This window comes from Alosa pseudoharengus, unplaced genomic scaffold, assembly GCF_046254945.1.
Source record: "Alosa pseudoharengus isolate Yale_2024_CS ecotype anadromous, Long Island Sound unplaced genomic scaffold, YU_APseudo_1.1 YU_APseudo_1.1_scf_20, whole genome shotgun sequence".
NCBI classification, from domain to species: domain Eukaryota; kingdom Metazoa; phylum Chordata; class Actinopteri; order Clupeiformes; family Clupeidae; genus Alosa; species Alosa pseudoharengus.
The window spans coordinates 1,087,100-1,108,009 of record NW_027468664.1 but is presented as its reverse complement, the minus strand read 5'-3'; the positions used below and the strand labels follow the sequence as shown (position 1 = coordinate 1,108,009).

Below are 20,910 nucleotides of genomic sequence, written 5' to 3'. Positions count from 1 at the left end.
TGGATTTTCTGTTTCTTGTTGAAACCTGGCTGACTTCAGACAGCAAAGCTGTTCTTGTTGAAACTTGTCCCCCAAATTATAATTTCTTCCACTCAATTAGACAAGGCAAACGAGGTGGTGGAATTGCCTCCATTCTCTCAAACAAATATAGTTGCACTAGAGTCAACTTTGGTGAATTCGCTTCCTTTGAGTACATTGCCCTCACTCTGAAGGCTGACCCAGCTGTACTTCTATTAACCTTATACCGCCCTCCTAAACTATGGGCTGGCTTTCTCGACCAGTTTTCTGAACTTATGTCGCTCATCATCACTAGCTATGATCGGATAATTGTAAATGGCGACTTTAATATTCATGTCAATAAGACAACTGATGCTAAAGCCAGTAAGTTCCTTAATGTGTTGGACAGTTTAGAGCTAAAGCAGCATGTTACAGGACCCACCCACAACCTTGGCAACACCCTCGATCTAGTCATTTCTAGAGGGATAGAAGTCACAGACTTATCAGTAAATGATATAAATATGTCTGATCATTATTGTGTATCTTTTAATATAGTACTACATACTCCAAAAATTCATCCCGAAATTGCAATTAAATCGCGACTCTTGGACATTAGAGCAGAACAGCAGTTCATAGCTCTTATAGACTCCATAAATTTAGATATTTTACATCATCCCATTGATCAAATGGTAGAGGCATCTCAATCATGAATTAGGCGCTATGCTTGATAGAGTGGCACCCTTAAAGACTAAAAAAAGTCCCTGTAGCAAACTGACACCTTGGATGAACGAAAATATCCATGATCTAAAAAGATCATGTAGAAAGGCTGAGAGAACATGGAGAAAAACTAAGTTACAGGTTCACCGTGCCATTCTAAAAGAAAAAATAGCAAATTATAATAGAGCTATTCGGAATGAGAGAAGGAACCACTTCTCTAAGGTAATTGCTGAAAACAGTGGAAACTCTAGGGTGTTGTTCTCTACCATTGATAGGCTATTGCATCAAACACCTTTTGATACACTCAGTCAGGCATCCTCTCTAAGATGCGAAGAATTTGCAGACTTCTTCAAAAAGTCATTTCTATAAGGGAGGCTATTGGTAACACAAGTAATATGTTTGATAGTAAGCCCAAAAACAGCCCCCCAAAATTAAGGTCCTTTAGCACTATTACTCAATCTGAGCTTGGTAAAATTATAACTCAAACCGGCTCCTCAACATGTGTTTTAGATCCAATCCCTACTAGATTCCTCAAAAAAGTATATGATAGCTTAGCTCCCTTTATTCTCAAGGTAATAAATACCTCATTAGAAACAGGTATATTTCCAACTGCTTTTAAAACCGCTGTTGTGAAACCTTTACTTAAAAAGTCAAATCTTTACCATACCAATCTGAGCAACTACAGGCCTATATCAAATCTACCGTTCCTGAGCAAAGTACTTGAAAAAGTTGTTTGTAATCAGTTAAATACCTTCCTCAACGAAAACAGTATCCTTGAAAAATTCCAATCAGGTTTTAGATCAAATCACAGCACAGAAACGGCTCTAGTAAAAATAGTCAATGATCTCAGACTGGCTACTGACTCAAACAAAGTCTCAATCCTTATTCTTCTGGATTTGAGTGCGGCATTTGACACCATTGATCATAGCATCCTAATACACCGCCTTGCGAAGTGGGTGGGTCTCTCTGATAATGCTCTAAACTGGTTTCAAACCTACATTACTGGCAGAGATTTTTATATCAGTCTAGGAGATCATGTATCTGAAAAACATGACTTGCCTTTTGGTGTGGCCCAGGGTAGCTGCCTTGGTCCCCTGCTATTTTCCCTATATATGCTTCCATTGGGAAACGTCATAAGTCAGCATAATGTAAACTTCCATAGCTACGCAGATGATACCCAATTGTATATTTCTGTGGAGCCAACTAACCCAGATGGCCTTTGCTCCCTCACTGCATGCCTAACCTCCATTAATCAGTGGATGAGCAAAAATTTTCTGAAACTAAATGATGACAAAACAGAGGTACTTTTGGTGGGACCAAAACTAAAGCGAGATATTGTTCTTAGTAATCTGGGGAACTTGGCACACCAGGTCAAACCAAAAGTAACAAGCCTCGGTGTCATCTTAGATGCAGAGTTAAGTTTTAAGCCCTATATCAGTAAAGTTACTCAAACAGCCTATTTCCACTTGAGAAACATTGCCAAAGTGCGGCCCTTTTTAACTCAACAAGATGCAGAAAAACTCATTCACGCCTTTATCACTAGCAGGTTAGACTACTGCAATGCACTTTTCACTGGTCTTCCCAAAAGACATCTAAAGAAATTGGCACTCATACAGAACTCTGCGGCTAGACTTTTAACTAAGACTAAGAAGAGAGAACACATCACCCCTGTGTTGGCTGAACTGCACTGGCTCCCTATTTCCTATAGAATTGATTTTAAGGTTATGTTAATTACTTACAAAGCTCTGAATGGCACAGCACCTTCATATATCTCTGAGCTTTTAATATCTTATCAACCACAAAGGAAACTTAGATCATCCAATTCTAATCTTTTAATCGTACCCAAAGTGCTCCACAAACAAAGTGGAGAAGCTGCTTTTATCCATTATGCCCCCAAACTATGGAACACCCTGCCTCTGTACATCAAGCAGGCGAGTTCAGTAAATATTTTTAAAAAAGATCTGAAAACATACCTGTACAGGAAAGCTTTTAGTTAACTCGTCTTATCCTGTAGACTACTTTTTCAGATTATTCTACATCTGCTGCTATTGGAGGGCGCAGCCAGCCAGAAGCAGATGGGCTCCCCCTATTAAGTCAGGTTCTGCTCAAGGTTTCTTCCTGGAATATGGGAGTTTTTCCTTGCCACAGTTGCCATATGGCGTGCTTGTGGGGGGTAAGAGGGTTAAGGCTGCCAGTCTTATGACATGTCATTTTCTATATTTTTGATATGTTGCTGAGTGGATCATAAACGGCCCCAGCAATGAAGAAATGTGATTGATAATGACTGACTGACTATTATTTTGTTACATGCTTCAAATGTAAAGCACTTTGAGCTGCATTCTGTGTATGAAAGGTGCTTTACAAATAAATCTTATTATTATTATTATTATTATTATTATGACGGGGAGGATAATTAGCTACTTGGATATGACGGGGAGGATAATTAGCTACTTGGATAATTAGCTACTTGGATATGACGGAGAGGATAATTAGCTAGCTGGATATGACGGTGAGGATAATTAGCTACTTGGATATGACGGGGAGGATAATTAGCTACTTGGATAATTAGCTACTTGGATATGACGGGGAGAATAATTAGCTACTTGGATAATTAGGTACTTGGATATGACGGGGAGGATAATTAGCTACTTGGATATGACAGGGAGGATAATTAGCTACTTGGATAATTCGCTACTTGGATATGACGGGGAGGATAATTAGCTACTTGGATAATTAGCTACTTGGATATGACGGGGAGGATAATTAGCTACTTGGATATGACGGGGAGGTTAAATCGATGTTAAACGGACATGACGGTGTGTAAGCTGTTCAGCCTGAGTGTAAGCAAGATAGAACGGAATTCCTCTGAACAGTGTGATGCCATAACAGTCATCACAGACACAGACACATAAATGATGCATGAATTTAGTGTTAATTTCGTCAGACAAGACGAGAGGAAATATGTCCGTCAACAACCTTTTTTTTATGACTAAGACGAGACGATGACGAGACGCCATTAATGTCCTGAGACACTGACTAAGACTATCTTAAGATGCATTATTGTTGACGAAAAAAGACAAGACTAAAATGTTTTGCATGAAATAAAAACTAAGATAAAATCTCTCTTCATTTTCGTCTACAAAATGAGAAGGCAGAATATCTAGCTGTTACGTTTTCAAAATATACCGAATGAGTTTATGTTCAACAGCTTTCCTGTAGGCGAGTCTACGTGCTGTTGCTGCAACCCTGTGGCTGCCGCACGAAACTACATGGAACAAGAACACTGGAGATTTCTGCCAGAGTTAGCAAATAACTACCTAAGCTTTATGCCACAATGCTACATACCCAGAAGTTGAAGCTTCTCTCATACAAATTAACATCCCCCAGAATGTCCATACAAAAATGTTCATCATGTAATGTCAACTATTTAACTAGTTAGACCGATGATGCAAAGTAAGCTAATATGTAAAGTTCGCTAGCAAGTTAGCTATGGCTAAGATGGAGAGTTTGTTTGGGGAATGTGTTGCGTTTGGGCGCATATCGCCTTCTAGCGTGGCGGAGTAAAACATTAAAACTCTGGTCTGGTCTTCAGACAAAGGACCACTTAAAGCAGGGGTGTCAAACTCAAATTCACAGGGGGCCAAAATTAAGAACTGGGAGTATGTCGCGGGCCAAGCTCAACATTGAATAACCAATGTTTTTATTGAATTAAAACTGTATACACACACAAGAAAAAATAGAATGCAGGCATTTCTGAATATAGCCTAACAGAAAAAATATATGGAATATCTGAATAGAAAAAATATATTGGCCTATTTTTGCAGGTGAACTATAAAACATTTAACAACTATCAAAATTGTAATTGTAACTATTAACAGTTCATGACAGTTCACGTTCATGTCATGACAGTTCACGTTCAACGTGGTGCCGTTTTATGTTGTACTCTTTAGTGACAGCTACGGTGAATCCACATACCAAGCAAACGGGTTTGTCCTTGAATAATATGAACATATAATCGTTTTCCCACCTACCTTGAAAGCTCCGATTATCAATCTTTCGCTTCGCCAGTTGCATGGATACATGTTTTGTTTATGAACAGAAAAGGCGGCATTAACGATGCAACGCATTTTGGGATATGAAGTGTTATCGGTGTAGGATACACTGTACAGTATGTAGCAACTTGATGGGCTGCGTAGCCCTGGGCTGCGCTCATGCGCTGAATAGAATAGCGTGCTGGGCCAGCTCTAACGCGGATGCGCTGAAGAGAATACTGTCGGGCCAGCTCAGATATGGATGCGCTGTATAAACTACGCGGCGGGCCACTTCTAATACAGATTGAATAATGACCTCGCGGGCCACAAATAAGCAGCCGCGGGCCTGAGTTTGACATCCCTGACTTAAAGGAACCGTATGTAAGAAAAATATTTCAATTAATCATAAAATGGCCCTGATATGTCACTAGACATTAAGAAATCATGTTTATTTCAAATACTTTTATCACTGACAACAGGATATTGTCATTTAAAAAGTGAAGTTGCAGCCCTCAACTGATGTTGATGTTGTGTTTTGTCATGTCATGTTGTGTTTTGGCCTGATGCGCCACCCTCCACCTATCTACTAATCACGAAGTCAGTAGTGTTTCGCCATCAGGGTTGGCAACCTCGAGTCAGGGGGGAGGGGGATGGGATACACCGCTCTTCAGTATTTTGAAAGTGATTGCAGTACCAGTTTTGGCCACAATCTTACATATGGTTCCTTTCACTAACCCTAGCTAACAAAACAAAAAAATAGACCTACTTCAACAGTATATTAGTCTACACAATAGACCTACTCATGAACCACCTTGCTTATTGTCTTTGCACTTTGCTTATTGTGTCAGAGGATTCATACTGTATGATTTAAACTGGCATATCTTACATAGACAGTGTTGCAGAACTTGCAGATTTACATACAAGTTGGTTCAATATTGCAAACAACTCATCTATATTATATTTTACCACGTCTGCTCGCGGACCACGTGGGATAGCTTTCAGACCACCAGTAGTCCCCGGACCGCACATTGAGGAACACTGGTCTACGAATATCATGACAGTGGTCCAGTCAAGTCTATGGTCAAATCCCAGCCGAGCTATAACTGTAGCTTGATTTACCTGTGCATGTAAACGTACTGACTGACAAAAAATCAGAATGAGTAACTAGACTGCATTTCCGGCGGGAACTGCAAAAGTGTGCTTGCCCTGGTCCGGTCACCAACATGAGCAGACAGTGGCATACACTATGCTGAACCTGGCTTGATCCAAGCATTCTAACAGTGCCTTTCAGTGTTGGAGCAGTGGCAATACCGCAAAAGCTCTAGGAGAGGGCTATTCAACTATTGACTTGCGGGGTGAATGCGGCTCGTTGGATTTTACCTGTGGCCTGCCTTTGAATTTAGCTTCTATGACTAAGATCAAATCAATAAAATAAAACAACAGCAGTGACTGGCTGCAAAAATAAATAATGTCACGTGTCTTGCACCTCTCAAACTGGGCTATCAGGTAACCTAGAAGAATTGAAATGATGAAATATGACTAAGGAATTCAAATGCTGCTTGTTTGTCAGGATACTTTTTCACTGATTTATTTTAAAAATATGAGCTATGAGTGTGAATGTTATATATTCCATCCCCTAATTCTGTTTTACTGGTTTATTTGACAAATAATCTATATGGATTTGCTCTATAAAGACCTTATGTCTGTTTAGGATTGTTTTTCTGAGCCTATTGATCTATCTCAGAATAAAGTAATGTCCACAACATTAGTGATGTTTTTTTTTTGTGTGTGAATGTATTTTACTTAACTCATTAAATGTAGCTGAATACTCATGAACGCATGTCTCTAATAGCCACAATAGGAGTAATTTTAGCAACACCGTATTTTGTGTGGCCCATAACGACCCAATGGATCATGAAAACGTGCCAAAATTCCCATTCCTTGCTTGATGTTGGTACATTAATCCCATTCAGATTGCCACTTATCTGTGATGTAAGAGTTCAGTATAGGTTTAAGGTCTGGGGCACGGATTTGACATCTGTGACTTCTTCATTGAGGACTTGCTTATCAGCACTGTCCGCTTTCTCATTTCCCCTCAGACCAACATGGCCTGGGACCCAGCAAAAAACTACACTGAAGTTCTGGTTCTTTAGACGTTGTAGTTGATCAAGCTCAGCTTTGGTTGTACTTTTTGCGTGACATTAAAGCCTACTGGAAAGATTTTTAATTGCAATTTAATTGAATGCAATTTACTTTTACGATTAAATAAAATTAATTTATCCCTCTCACCCATAGTTTTCTATTTATTTACAAATGTACATAGGCCTACTGTAATTACATTTATACATAGTTATTCTACTGATCTTCATACTATTCATCCTGCACATAGACTTATTCTTACTACTCTTAAGTTGTTGTTACTGCACTACAATGACACTGTTTCCACACTGCACATAGCTGTATGTTATGTACATTTCTGTTATATATTTGTCAAATTGAATATCCATAATTATTCTGTTTTATTATATTCTGTTAATACACTGCCTATATCTATATTATTATTTCTACTATTATACTGTTACTGCTACATCTACATGCATTATTCTACTTATTGTATGAGATAACTGCTAATACACTGCACATATTTATATTTAATTCATATTACTCTAAACCACCTTCTGTAAATCAATTGTATATTACTGTCTACATTGCACTATATTTCTTGACCTGTCTCTGTATATTTCATCACCTTTCTATACTTTGCATCACATTGCATGCATACTGTAGCTACATGAATCACAGCTAAGATTCTTGGTTGCTATGAAGGCCAGTCGTTCTAAATGGATGGTTGCTATGGCCAAAGGCCACAGTTATCTCTGCCGTTGTCAAGCGGGCATATCCTAACTTTATCTTATTTTAAACATCTCTATTTTACTTAGCCTACTTCCATACAGTGAGTCCCATTAAGAAGTGGCCACTTCATTCGTGCTTACCGTGATTCATACAGCAGCATTATTAAATTAATCTGTCACCATATGCCTATGCCAACGTTTGCAAAGAGGAGAATCTTTTAATTTGATTCACAATGAAACGTTACATTTAATGTACATGTAAACAATGAGTAGGCTAGTTTTGGTTGTTGTTGGTGGTGTTACTGCATCCCTTAGTTATTATGCCTACAATGCAAAATTGTTCCCTCGTGATTGTTAGACGCATTTCAAAACATCGCGACGTGAAATGCCACCACAAAACATTGTTTGTGAATCGGTCTTATTAGGAATCCTCGCTTAAGCTGTCACAGACTCAGGCGCTACTTAGGGCTAAAATGCTTCCTGAATTACTCTTAGTAAAAAAAAAATAGGAGTCCTAAAGTTACGAGTGACGAAGTTACCAGTACAAGCATATCAAGCAACATAAATCTCATAACGTTAACGTTACAGCAACATCTCCTCCCTGACATAGCTAGCTAGCTTCTAGCCACACAAGAAATGAATGATTTTAAATCTCCGCTTAGCATTCTAATAACAGAAGGGGCACATTTATGTTGACCACTACAACATGACTCATTATGTCTGTAACTCTATAAAACACTTACTTTCATAAAGGAAGCACGCCATCCAGCACATACACATGGAAACCGATATTTTAGGTACTTGGCCACGAACTCAAAAGTGTCTCCCTGAAGCTCTTCTAGAATCTTTGCTCTGAAGGCTGCGTTGCTATGGCAACATCAAATAAACGGAGAGTCTTTTCAAGGTATTTCCTGCTTGTACTGTCGTCAAATCCATGCTTTGAGGAAAAAATTCTTTTTATCATAGTTCCCTCTTCAATGAGCGATTACCAGCTCGTTTTTGTAACAGAGATAGCTGTTTATTGTCCCTAGGTTTACAGAAACACCTATTCATATTATCAAGTCAAGTTAACGCTGCCGACCACTGTTTGTCTATTACATGGCCCAGAATGCCTTGCATGTCTTTACAACAAAACAACACAGTAAAACCTAAATGCCCGTAAACATATGCATTTGCATACTTGTAACATTTTTAATAATACTCTCCCATCATGATATGTAACAATAATGAAAAATTTTATTTGAATACCGTCAATGTGAAAACAACTCTATTATGTAAGCTATATATAGCTACCGTTCTCCTTGCTATTTCAGTTCGTAAGTCTATACTATCCCATGGCAGAGCAAGGATTTCATGATTGGGCAAGGTTGCCCGGAGACATTGTGGATACCCAGAGGCATTGCTCGAGCATACTCGGAAGGCGTTGTGATAGAAGGTGAATGTTGTAAAGGTGAATGGGGAGAGTTACCAAATACCTGTGGGTGCTCTGCCAAATGATAGAAACTTTTGGAATATTTCTTTTTTTTTTTTAGCTTATACACCCTCACACTGGAGTCCCCAGTTCATATACAAAACACGCCCACTTGACGTCATCTTCTCGAGCAAGTTACACCGGTACTGCCCGGACGTTTTAAAGTTGGAACGGTGTCTGTGTCTCAAAGGGCCTAGGCACAGGAGCTGGAAAAAATTAGGGAGACGGGAATAATAATAATATTAACTAGAATTGCGGATCCGAGGAACTGCAAGAGTGGGTTTGATCAGGAGCATGGAACTCGGCCTCATCCAAGGATTCCAACGGTACCTCATTTATGAAAATCGGACATACGGGTCAAAAGTTACATGAACACACCTTCATATACACAGACAGCCCAGCCCAGCCCATTAGAGCTCTGCCAGGTGGCTTAGAACTCTTCCAGGTGCAAGCTTAAGCAATTAGAGCTGTGATGTCACAATCGAAATTTGAATTCTGAACATTCCGCCATTCATTTCAATGGGCCCAAAAAACGCAGAAAAATGGGAATACCGCGAAAACGACAAGGGCCAGCGACACGAAATTAACAAGCAAGTTACACCGGTTCGGGCCTGAATTTTTGGAGTTCGAACCGCGTTGATAGCTCAAACGGTCTAGGAGCAGTAGTTCGGCCAAAAAGTGGGTGAAAAGGAATAATAAATAAACTAGAATTGCGGTTCCGAGGAACTGCAAGAGTGGGTTTGATCAGGGGCATGGAACTCGGCCTCATCCAAGGATTCCAACGGTACCTCATTTATGAAAATCGGACATACGGGTCAAAAGTTACATGCACACACCTTCATATACACAGACAGCCCAGCCCAGCCCATTATAGCTCTGCCAGGTGGCTTAGAACTCTTCCAGGTGCAAGCTTAAGCAATTAGAGCTGTGATGTCACAATCGAAATTTGAATTCTGAACATTCCGCCATTCATTTCAATGGGCCCAAAAAACGCAGAAAAACGGGAATACCGCGAAAACGACAAGGGCCAGCGACACGAAATCAACAAGCAAGTTACACCGGTTCGGGCCTGAATTTTGAATTCTGAACATTCCGCCATTCATTTCAATGGGCCCAAAAAACGCAGAAAAACGGGAATACCGCGAAAACGACAAGGGCCAGCGACACGAAATTAACAAGCAAGTTACACCGGTTCGGGCCTGAATTTTTGGAGTTCGAACCGCGTCGATAGCTCAAACGGTCTAGGAGCAGTAGTTCGGCCAAAAAGTGGGTGAATAGGAAGATATAATAACTAGAATTGCGGTTCCGAGGAACTGCAAGAGTGGGTTTGATCAGTGGCACGGAACTCGGCCTCATCCAAGGATTCCAACGGTACCTCATTTATGAAAATCGGGCACACGGATCAAAAGTTGTCTGCATTAACGCAACATCCAATAAGCTAAAACGCATAAATAACATGGTTGCTATGCTGGTTGCTATGGTGGTCGCTAGGTTGACATTACAGGGGTGGTTTCTAGGTTGTTGCTAGGGTAATTAGTTAGTTGCTAGTAAGCCATCTTAAGCTGACTGCATAAAGTGATTATTTTAAGAGATACATTTTCAAACCAGAACTGTGTATAGGTCATGGTTAAAAACGTATCAGAATCTCAGAAATAATCACGTAATGCAGCCAGTTTAAGATTTTTTAAGAAGTCAGATTTTTTAAAGGCAATCAAATTTCTGCTGACTCTCTTCTGGCTGCGGTTAAAGGCCAGCGCCTCCTGAGAGGCCTGAAGGGTCAGTTCTGAGGTTGTTGGCTGCTGGAACCGAAAAAAGGACTGCATTTTCTTAAAAGACAATGTGACTGAAGTGCGGGCAAAGTTTGCACAGAAATGTACGATTTTTCCCACCCTCATCGACCTCGTCATAAAACTTGTTTAAATGATCACACGACGCCTCCTTGCTGCTTTGTTGTCTACATCAGCATTTCTCAAACTTCTTTGACCTGAGGCCCAGTCAAGGCATACTTTGGGGTCATAGGGCCCACCTACATGAACCCACCCCCTCCTCCCAACCCCTATCAAATTGTAATGATATCACAATTATTATTTTTATACTATATTGCCTACATGCACTTCAAAACAGTCAATGTTTAAAGTGCTAAGATTGTTTACAAAAGTTTGTGAAAGCATGCACATCAGAGTACTGCTTTACTAATGTAAAATATAATTAGGCCTACACTAGTTTCATTGTTTTTGCATTGTTGCATGATTGATATGCTATTTAATTACATTTCATTTGAATGCCTGAATGTAAGAATTCAGGAAACACAATACCAGCTTTTAACATTTCTGTTGTTAGTTTATGTAAATCACATAACACATGAACTGTTTACATACTACTGATAGCCCATTACTGTACACAATAATACTGTGCCCATTCATTAACATATATTAAACATCAGGCGTCTTGTTTACACATTTAAACCATATTTGCACTTCGAATTTCGCTTCCAAACTGTAATAACTACATCTACAAAGTCTAAGGAAGATAATCATGTAGTCTGTTCATAGATAAGATACATTTTCACAGAACTACAGACTTCGTGAAAGTAGCCTAGAAGCCCTACATAAAAGGTTCCATTAACTTCCTTGCAAAATCGCGGTTGGTCTGTTTACACACTAAAACCATATTTACACTTCGAAATTCGCTTCCAAATTGTAGTAACTACATCTACGAAGTCTAAGGAAGATAACCTTGTAGTCTGTTCAACGATATGATACATTTTGACGGAACTACAGACCTCGTAAAAGTAGTACCTAAAATTAGTGTGATAAATGGCCATCACGTAGCCTAAAGCATATAGCACTAGCATATGACAACAGCAAATAGCTAACGTTTACGTTAGCCTAACTTACTTATCGTTGACGTTGACCCGACACGTTTATAAGTTAGACCATAGACTGATAAGGACGTCCATCAAAATTCCGTGTGTATCCTGTGTATCTTTCGTGCTGCTATCCTGTTGCCTTTTCCCTGTTGTTCCGGCAACAAGGTTTTTACGCGATATTTGCCACATCCCAGAGAGTTGTTGTTTGGTGGGTCAGGTGACGAGCCGTCGAATCACAGCACAGCACCCAGAATGCATTGCAACACACCGTCTAGAAGGGACTCATCGTTAGGTCGGCTTTAAATAGCATACAGAACCTTTAGTAATTTAACGTTGTCTGTAAGCTCCACAGATCGTGGCAAGACAATTGAATTGATTGTGGACTTCTTGCCGGGCAATGTTGAGTAACTTAACATGAATAGTAATGATGCGTGGATGTGCTCAATATCTGTACAATTGTGAGTTTCTCAATGTTAAAATCTATACAACTGTACACATGACTAGGTTTGAGTGGAGCTAGCAGGGCATAAGCAAGGCACTGAACTGGGCTGAATGGATTTGGAAAATATATATATATTTTTATATATATATATTTTTTTTTTTAATGACCTGTATCAACATGGATTGGCTTTAAAAAAAAGATGGCAGAGCGCTTCGCGCTCTGCCATCTTTTTTTACATTACCTTTAGAACTGGTGCTGGCAAGGCATTGAACTGGGCTTCATCCAAGGATTCCGACGGTACCTCATTTATGAAAATCGGACATACGGGTCAAAAGTTACATGCACACACCTTCATATACACAGACAGCCCAGCCCAGCCCATTAGAGCTCTGCCAGGTGGCTTAGAACTCTTCCAGGTGCAAGCTTAAGCAATTAGAGCTGTGATGTCACAATCGAATTAGAATCCTTGAACATTCCGCCATTCATTTCAATGGGGCCCAAAAACGCCGAAAAACGGGAATACCGCGAAAACGACAAGTGCCAGCGACACAAAATCAACAAGCAAGTTACACCGGTTCGGGCCTGAATTTTTGGAGTTCGAACCGCGTCGATAGCTCAAACGGTCTAGGAGCAGTAGTTCGGCCAAAAAGTGGGTGAAAAAGAAGATATAATAAGAAAACTTAAGAAGAACAATAGTGGGCAGCATGGCAAAGCTGTGCTTGCCATGCTGTGGGCTTGCTGGATCAAACCCACTAATAAGTAAACTTAAGAAGAACAATAGTGGGCTTGCTCCGCAAGCCCACAGCATGGCTTTCAGCCATGCTGTGGTCTTGCTGGATCAAACCCACTAATAAATAAAGTAAACTTAAGAAGAACAATAGTGGTCTTGCTGGATCAAACCCACTAATAAATAAAGTAAACTTAAGAAGAACAATAGTGGTCTTGCTGGATCAAACCCACTAATAATAATAAGAAAACTTAAGAAGAACAATAAGTGTGCTGCTTTGCAAGCACACTTAATTATAACTGTGGACACACAATATTGTTGGAAAATTGAGATGTGTAAAACACTATTTGACTCAAAATGGTAATCAGAAATAATTTGTTATAAAAAAAGAAGACTAAAATCATGTTATCTCCAGACTGCCAGTGAGCGTAAAGAACGGGCAGTCTGGAGATAACACGGGCGTTGCATGCATCGGTTGTGGAGACACAGTTGTGGAGTTTCACGCGAGTCATCATTGCCCTTGGACATTCAGCCGGTTGGAAATTGGACTAATTTTATTTTTAATTTTTATTTATTTTATTGATTAATTTGTTTGTTGTCTGTCTTGTATGTCTTGGCGTCACGGGTACGCTGGCGACTACGCCACTCCGTCCGCTATTGTCTTTGTTAGTCTATGTGTCAATGACAATGTCTTATGTGGAGCGCTTTGGGTTGCACTCTGTGCACGTTAAATGCGCTATACAAATAAAACTGACTTGACTTAAAATGTTTTGACTAAAACTAAGACTAAGATACCTTTAGTTTTCTTTTGACTAAAACTAGACTAAAATGATGAGACTTTTAGTCGACTAAAACTTGACTAACAAAAATTATATTTGAATGACTAAATATGACAAAGACTAAAAAGGACATTTTGTCACAAGACTAAGACTAAGACTAAATTAAAAATAGGTGACAAAATTAACACTACATGAATTATGTATAAATAACGTATAAATAACACATAAATCATGCATTAATAACACAGAGAAAAGAAATACTCTTTTCTGATTGGCTGGTGGGGTGGCTATTAATTCTGAATAACAGGACACCTATGAAGTAGATTTGGTAAAAAAAAGTTTAATCACCGTTCCATATCAATGCTTATGAATGGTAACTATAACAACCATAGTAGGACGACGGTTGAGCCTGGAGGCAGGCTTCGCAACAATGGAATCAACTGTAAACAAGCTAACTGTCCATGCGATCGCTGTTATAGGGCCCACGAAAGTTGTACAAGCTGAACTAGTGAGCTGCTTTTTAAACGGAACCGCGTATTTCCTTTGCGTGCTATGAAGTCATGACTATTGCCTGTAGTGCTATGAAGGCATGACTATTGCATATAGTGCTATGAAGGCATGACTATTGCCTGTAGTGCTATGAAGGCATGACTATTGCATATAGTGCTATGAAGGCATGACTATTGCCTGTAGTGCTATGAAGGCATGACTATTGCCTGTAGTGCTATGAAGGCATGACTATTGCATATAGTGCTATGAAGGCAGGACTATTGCCTGTAGTGCTATGAAGGCATGACTATTGCATATAGTGCTATGAAGGCATGACTATTGCCTGTAGTGCTATGAAGGCAGGACTATTGCATATAGTGCTATGAAGGCATGACTATTGCCTGTAGTGCTATGAAGGCATGACTATTGCATATAGTGCTATGAAGGCATGACTATTGCCTGTAGTGCTATGAAGGCATGACTATTGCCTGTAGTGCTATGAAGGCATGACTATTGCATATAGTGCTATGAAGGCATGACTATTGCCTGTAGTGCTATGAAGGCATGACTATTGCCTGTAGTGTTATGAAGGCATGACTATTGCATATAGTGCTATGAAGGCATGACTATTGCCTGTAGTGCTATGAAGGCATGACTATTGCCTGTAGTGCTATGAAGGCATGACTATTGCCTGTAGTGCTATGAAGGCATGACTATTGCATGACTATTGCATTGGGGAGTCCTTTGCCGGGTAATAAGCGGGATAACGGCGTTCGATGTGTCCTGTTATACGCTGCGCGTCGAGGAGTTCTTTGCCTCTCGCCCTCGTCCATTAATTCCGTATTAACAGGACACCTCGGCGGCCGTTATCCCGTACATAAATCATGCATAAATAACACGTAAATAACATATAAATAACAAATGACTGACGTATAAATAACACATAAATAACGTATACATAACACATAAATAACGTATACATAACACATAAATAACGTATACATAACACATAAATAACGTATACATAACACATAAATTACCTGGAGTGGAATAGAACTGTACCTTACACACACTCAAACCTTTAGCTACCAAGGACACAGCTCACACACACCCACACACACTGCACCTTACACACACACAAACCTTAAGCTACCAAGGATACAGCTCACTCACACACACACTGCACCTTACACACACACACACACACACACACACACACACACACACCACCACCACCAGTGCACCAGTGTGCTCACCACTCTATCTGGTAGATGGTGTGTTGGTGGTGTGTGTGTGTGTGTGTGTGTGTGTGTGTGTGTGTGCTCACCACTCTATCTGGTAGATGGTGTGTTGGTGGGGTGTGTGTGTGTGTGTGTGTGTGCTCACCACTCTATCTGGTAGATGGTGTGTGTGTGTGTGTGTGTGTGTGCTCACCACTCTATCTGGTAGATGGTGTGTGTGTGTGTGTGTGTGTGTGTGCTCACCACTATCTGGTAGATGGTGTGTGTGTGTGTGTGTGTGTGTGTGCTCACCACTCTATCTGGTAGATGGTGTGTTGGTGGTGTGTGTGTGTGTATAACATATAAATAGTGGAGCGGTTAAGCTCATATAATGACAAGTATTGTGCATTTTATGACTAAAGCATGACATTTTGTTCAGTGTCTCTACACACCTTGAAGTTTATTTTCAGACGTGGAGCCACTTGAGATCTGACCTCTGGGGCTAGATATTTGCTGTATAATATGCACATCTTTTAGGAGTAAAATATTTGTACAAGTCATTCCAGAATTCTACTGTGAAGATCTAGAACTTACATTAACTGCCATTCAAACTGGTTGCTTGAGTTCATTATGACAGTTTCAAATGGAACCTTTAACCCTTAGAACCCTAAGCTGTTTTTAAGGCATTTTCACTACCTTTATTCATAAGGATTTATTCTGGTCATTGTAAGTGCCACACACATATATTATATATTGTTTTTTTCAGGAGAGTTTAGGCTATTCAGATCTGCCATCATTTCATGTATTAATACTAGCATTGATTTTATTTTGATTTTTAAAGAATTAAAATATAAAAAGTGTATTATAAAAACTCTTATATTTCGACATGTATCTCACCACTGCAAGCTCACAGCTCTACATGCATTTCATGTGTGTGTAGGGAAGACTGTCCTGAATCGGGCAATATAATTGCCATGTTGGAGGGATACTCTGGGGCTGAGCAATTTACAGAAATATTTGCTGTGTGATTTACGGAAATAAATGCCATTTTTTATTTAGTGATGAAAAATGACCTTTCTGCGCTCCATATCTGTGACACGAACTGATCTGACCTGACTTGACCCGAGGTTGCGTGTTAGCCTGCGTGCCTGTGTGTATGCAGTCATAATAATTCTCAACTCTTTACTGCATTGCCATGAACAAAGTAAAGGCAAAAAAGGTGTTTATTTGTTGAACAAATTGGGATGCAATGTGAGCCTTGAATTGGATGCCATGCAGGAATTTGCTAGGATCTCAAAACCGGAATATGAACATGCTTTGCCATAGAGAAACACATGATAGCATTGGATTATAAACATGCTTTGCCACAAGAACAGACAAAAACGTGGGGTAAGTCCAGCTATATGAAGTTATTATTTTGCTGTCACTTCGTCTGTTTTATAACCCAGAAGGATGTACTTGGTATCAAATGATAGCTCTGAGTCTCCTCTTTCATCTGACATGCGTGGCATATCTATGCGATCACGGGTCCGCGAGTAATTCAAACGAGAGTAATGAGTGTGCAGGTTGGTTTGTGTACATGACGTTATTATTTTGCAGTCACTTCGTCTGGTTTTATAAGCCAGAAGGATCGATAAACATGGTACCAATGGATAGCCCTGTGCCCCCTCTTTCATCTGATATGCTTGCCATATCGATGCGATCACGGGTTCGCGAGTAATTCAAACTAGAGTAATGTGTGTGCAGGTGAATGCAGAGAAGTATAGACTGTAAATATGATGCAATTTGATTTAATTTCATGATTTTTTTTAATTTTCATACTTGATCGTACAGACAAGTGTGTAGTCTCGTTGGAAAGCCCCACTTCTGCTCTATCGTGCAATAAAGGTTTCATCTCGCTGCGATGAACCGTTCCGGAGCAATGTAACAGAGAAGAAAGGGTGTGTTTTTTGACGCACTTTGCGTCAATCGGGTTCTAAGGGTTAACTGGCAACATTCTAATCACATACACCTTTTCACCTTTAGACCTATAGTTTGGCAAATTAAATGAAGTTATTTTTCTGATCATTAACTATATAAAAAAACTATTTGTAAGTTAGAATGGCAAATAATAATACATATAAAAAGACGCAAGGTTACCTATAGTAAGACATAGTAGTAATAGCACATGAGGCAGTACTATTGCACATTTTATCAATGTATTAAGCACTGTTCATTAATATTGGAAATTCGCCTAATTTATAAAGTTATAACAGACATATAGATCTAGGCAAGATGTACAGTATAACCAGACTTAAGGGCTCATGCACAGGTGAGAGAAACACTTCTAACATTCAAGAGGATATCAGAGATGCTCTCATGAAGGCCTGTGACCATGATCATGACAGTGATGCTATGCATTTGGTGAGAGCAGCACAAGTGGTGCACAAAGAGATTTTTGATTCTATGTTTCACTTTGACGACTCATTCCATCCCAGTAGTCAGAATTATTCTGTCCCACCATCACTTTTTGCATTGATGTCTATGATCTTCGATGGAGCAAACATCAAACACCAAGCTCAACACAGACCACCATGGCTACAAACATTTCAAAGAAGCACCCAGCAATCCTGAAAGAATTCCATGCTGGGAGGTTCGTTGTGCATAAGACATGCAACAAGTTCTCAGCCATTGTAATAGACCAGTGTCATGAACAGAACAATGCACTCATCAAAGGATCTGGTGGACCAGTTAGACTAACAGAGAATCCCGGGGCACTGCGACGCTGGATGGTGGCTTGGCCCGGCCCTGAAATTGCCAGAATAATTATTGAATTTGAAAATGGAAGGTCACCACAACCTGAAAACCATCACCAGCATTGAGCAGCACAGGAAGCATGTTAGGTCCCTCATAACAGTGATTGAGGAGATGGGGAACCCATTTCTTGAAGAGAGCCAAGATCTGCTGGTCCTTGATACCAATGACATCAAACTGCATGGGAGACATGGAAATCTTCCACAGAAGCTTTCAATGAGCTCATGCAATTGAAGAATGCTCAGAGTGAACTGCTGGAGCGCTTTATAGTGCTAACCCATTTAGGCCGGGAAAGCATTGGCGCATTTCTACCATTAAAGCCGGGAGCGCTGTTGCGTAATTCTACCATTGAGGCCAGGAAAGCGTATACGTCAATTTCCGCGTATAAGGTTTTTTTTTGCACCAATTGTCGGCCTCTGGGCCAATGAAATGCATCAGAATAGACACGAGGGAGTGTCGTCATGTTCCTCGTGACATTGTTTTGAAATTTCTTCGAGCAAGCATGGAGGACTTTGATAGCGAGGAGATTTCGGAAGGTATGATTTTGAGGAGATTCTCGGCTTCGATGACATTATTGCTGATGACTTTGAACGCGCTCTCCCCTCCCTAATGTTGCCTGCTTTTGACATAGCCCTGGTAGGCTACAAAACTTGTACCCTACTGATTCTGTTTGTCTAATTGATGGATTTAACCCCGATTCGGATTAGGCTACACCTGCTTTTAAAAGGCGGAACATCACTGCAAAACGTGCACTGTATTATGTAGCCACTCTGCGTCTTTTTATGTGCACGTTCACATTAAATCCATTTCACTAACGTTATCAAGAGAATACCGTAAAGTTTTATTTTGAGCACTTTCTAGGTCTCACTCATTGGATCAAAATAACAGAAATAGCGAACTCCAAGTTATGGTAGGGTAAGATATAAGCACATAGCCCGTTAAACATGACCAAGGAAAAAGTCAATGGGACAACACACAATGCCACGGTAACCTACCTAGGCTATGGAATTGAGAATGAAAGCTAATTACTTTCACGTTTTTTCTCAAAGTGACAGGCACTCAATTATATCTACATATCACCACTGTAATGTCATTAAAGACAAGTGCAATAGTTTAAAAATCAATATGTATTCAAATTACTGAATATTTTCAGCTATAAGTAATTATGCAGATCATAAAATACTAACAAAATATATAAAGTTTATGAATTCAAAATATGAAATAGAAACATGACAAGCCATCATTTTGTGTGTGTATGGAGGGTTGAGCAGAGACTAGGATCACCACTACTGTGAATAATCACACAGTATTCATTATTACTGATAAGTGTCAAGGTGGTGGTGGCCCCAATTTGCCTATGTTTTTGTAATATAATAAACACAGTTACACTTTTTTAAACTATTTCAGCTTGTGTAGGCCTATCAGAACATACCAATAATACATATAACCAGGCAGTAGATGTCAACCAGAATGACAAGCTGTAGAAAATGCACTGGTTTCTGATAAAATAGTGCTGTTCCTGCACTGACACATTACATGTTTTATTTTTGTGAAGGTGTAACTAAATAAACCCAATTTCTTAGCAAAGCCACAGGTATAAGCTCTCAAATACTTTTTAAATTTTGTTCCTATCTGCTACAGAGGCTGAGAAATCAATCATTAAGTAGGCGTTGACACAATTGCTGAATTTCCAGAAAAACTTCAGGTTTTAGGGGGGTTTCTGAAATCGCCCTTAGGTTTTACAGGCATTTTTTCCAGGCGTTTTAGGCCTAAATGGGCTAATGTATAGGACAAGTGACATCATGGAGGTGAATGAGGCCAGAAAACCTGTTTGCAAAGAAATCTAGAGCTTTAGAGAACATCCCACCCACAAAGGCTGCACTTGAGCAACATATTAAGCGGGCCAAACCATAATGCATAAGAAAGACTTAATAAACTAATGTTGAACAGATATGCCTTTAGACCCCTCTTGAAAGACCCAAAACTATCTCAGGAACAGAGAGCCCTGGGCAACTCATTCCACTAACAAGGAACCACTGAGGAAAAGAGTCTTGAATTTGACCTAGCGTTTATGTCTGGTCGACACAACATCATCAGAAGTCAGGAACAGATGTATATAAACTTAGTTGTGCAGTGTTGACATCATGAATATAAACTTTCTTTTTACAACTATCAATCCAGTTGCTACAGCTTTCATATCCATTATATGCATAGTAAATATATAAAGTCCAAGAACCACAACCATATAAGGTGAAGATAAAATCAATCCCAGGAGGAAGTACACAGACACATAATGCAAGTAAGCATTGAGTGCCCAACTTTGTGACACCTCCAAGTGGGCAGGTCAAAACTAATTGAGAAAGTAATCAATTTTGCATTGAACCTGGAAAGGAGATATGTCTACTCTCTAAAATATTCTATATATTTTAAAATAACAAATGACTGACATATAGACCCTTTCAAGAGAGTTCCATTATCAGCATCATAGTTGGCCCCACAAGGCTTCCGTTTTAACATTCCATA

At 39.7% G+C, this 20,910-nt stretch overlaps 1 protein-coding gene across 1 annotated transcript in view; it reads right to left on the bottom strand.

Moving 5' to 3' along the window:
- The window catches only part of ccdc146 (coiled-coil domain containing 146), a 98,602-nt gene extending 80,023 nt beyond the window's left edge, over window positions 1–18,579 (bottom strand). The window contains exons 1-2 of the mRNA XM_076297461.1: window positions 18,427–18,579; window positions 6,006–6,029 (exon numbers count right to left, since the gene is read on the bottom strand). Of these exons, the coding sequence (XP_076153576.1) occupies window positions 6,006–6,029; window positions 18,427–18,579 (177 nt within the window). The remainder of the gene's footprint in view (window positions 1–6,005; window positions 6,030–18,426) is intronic.
- Window positions 18,580–20,910: the final 2,331 nt, after the last annotated feature.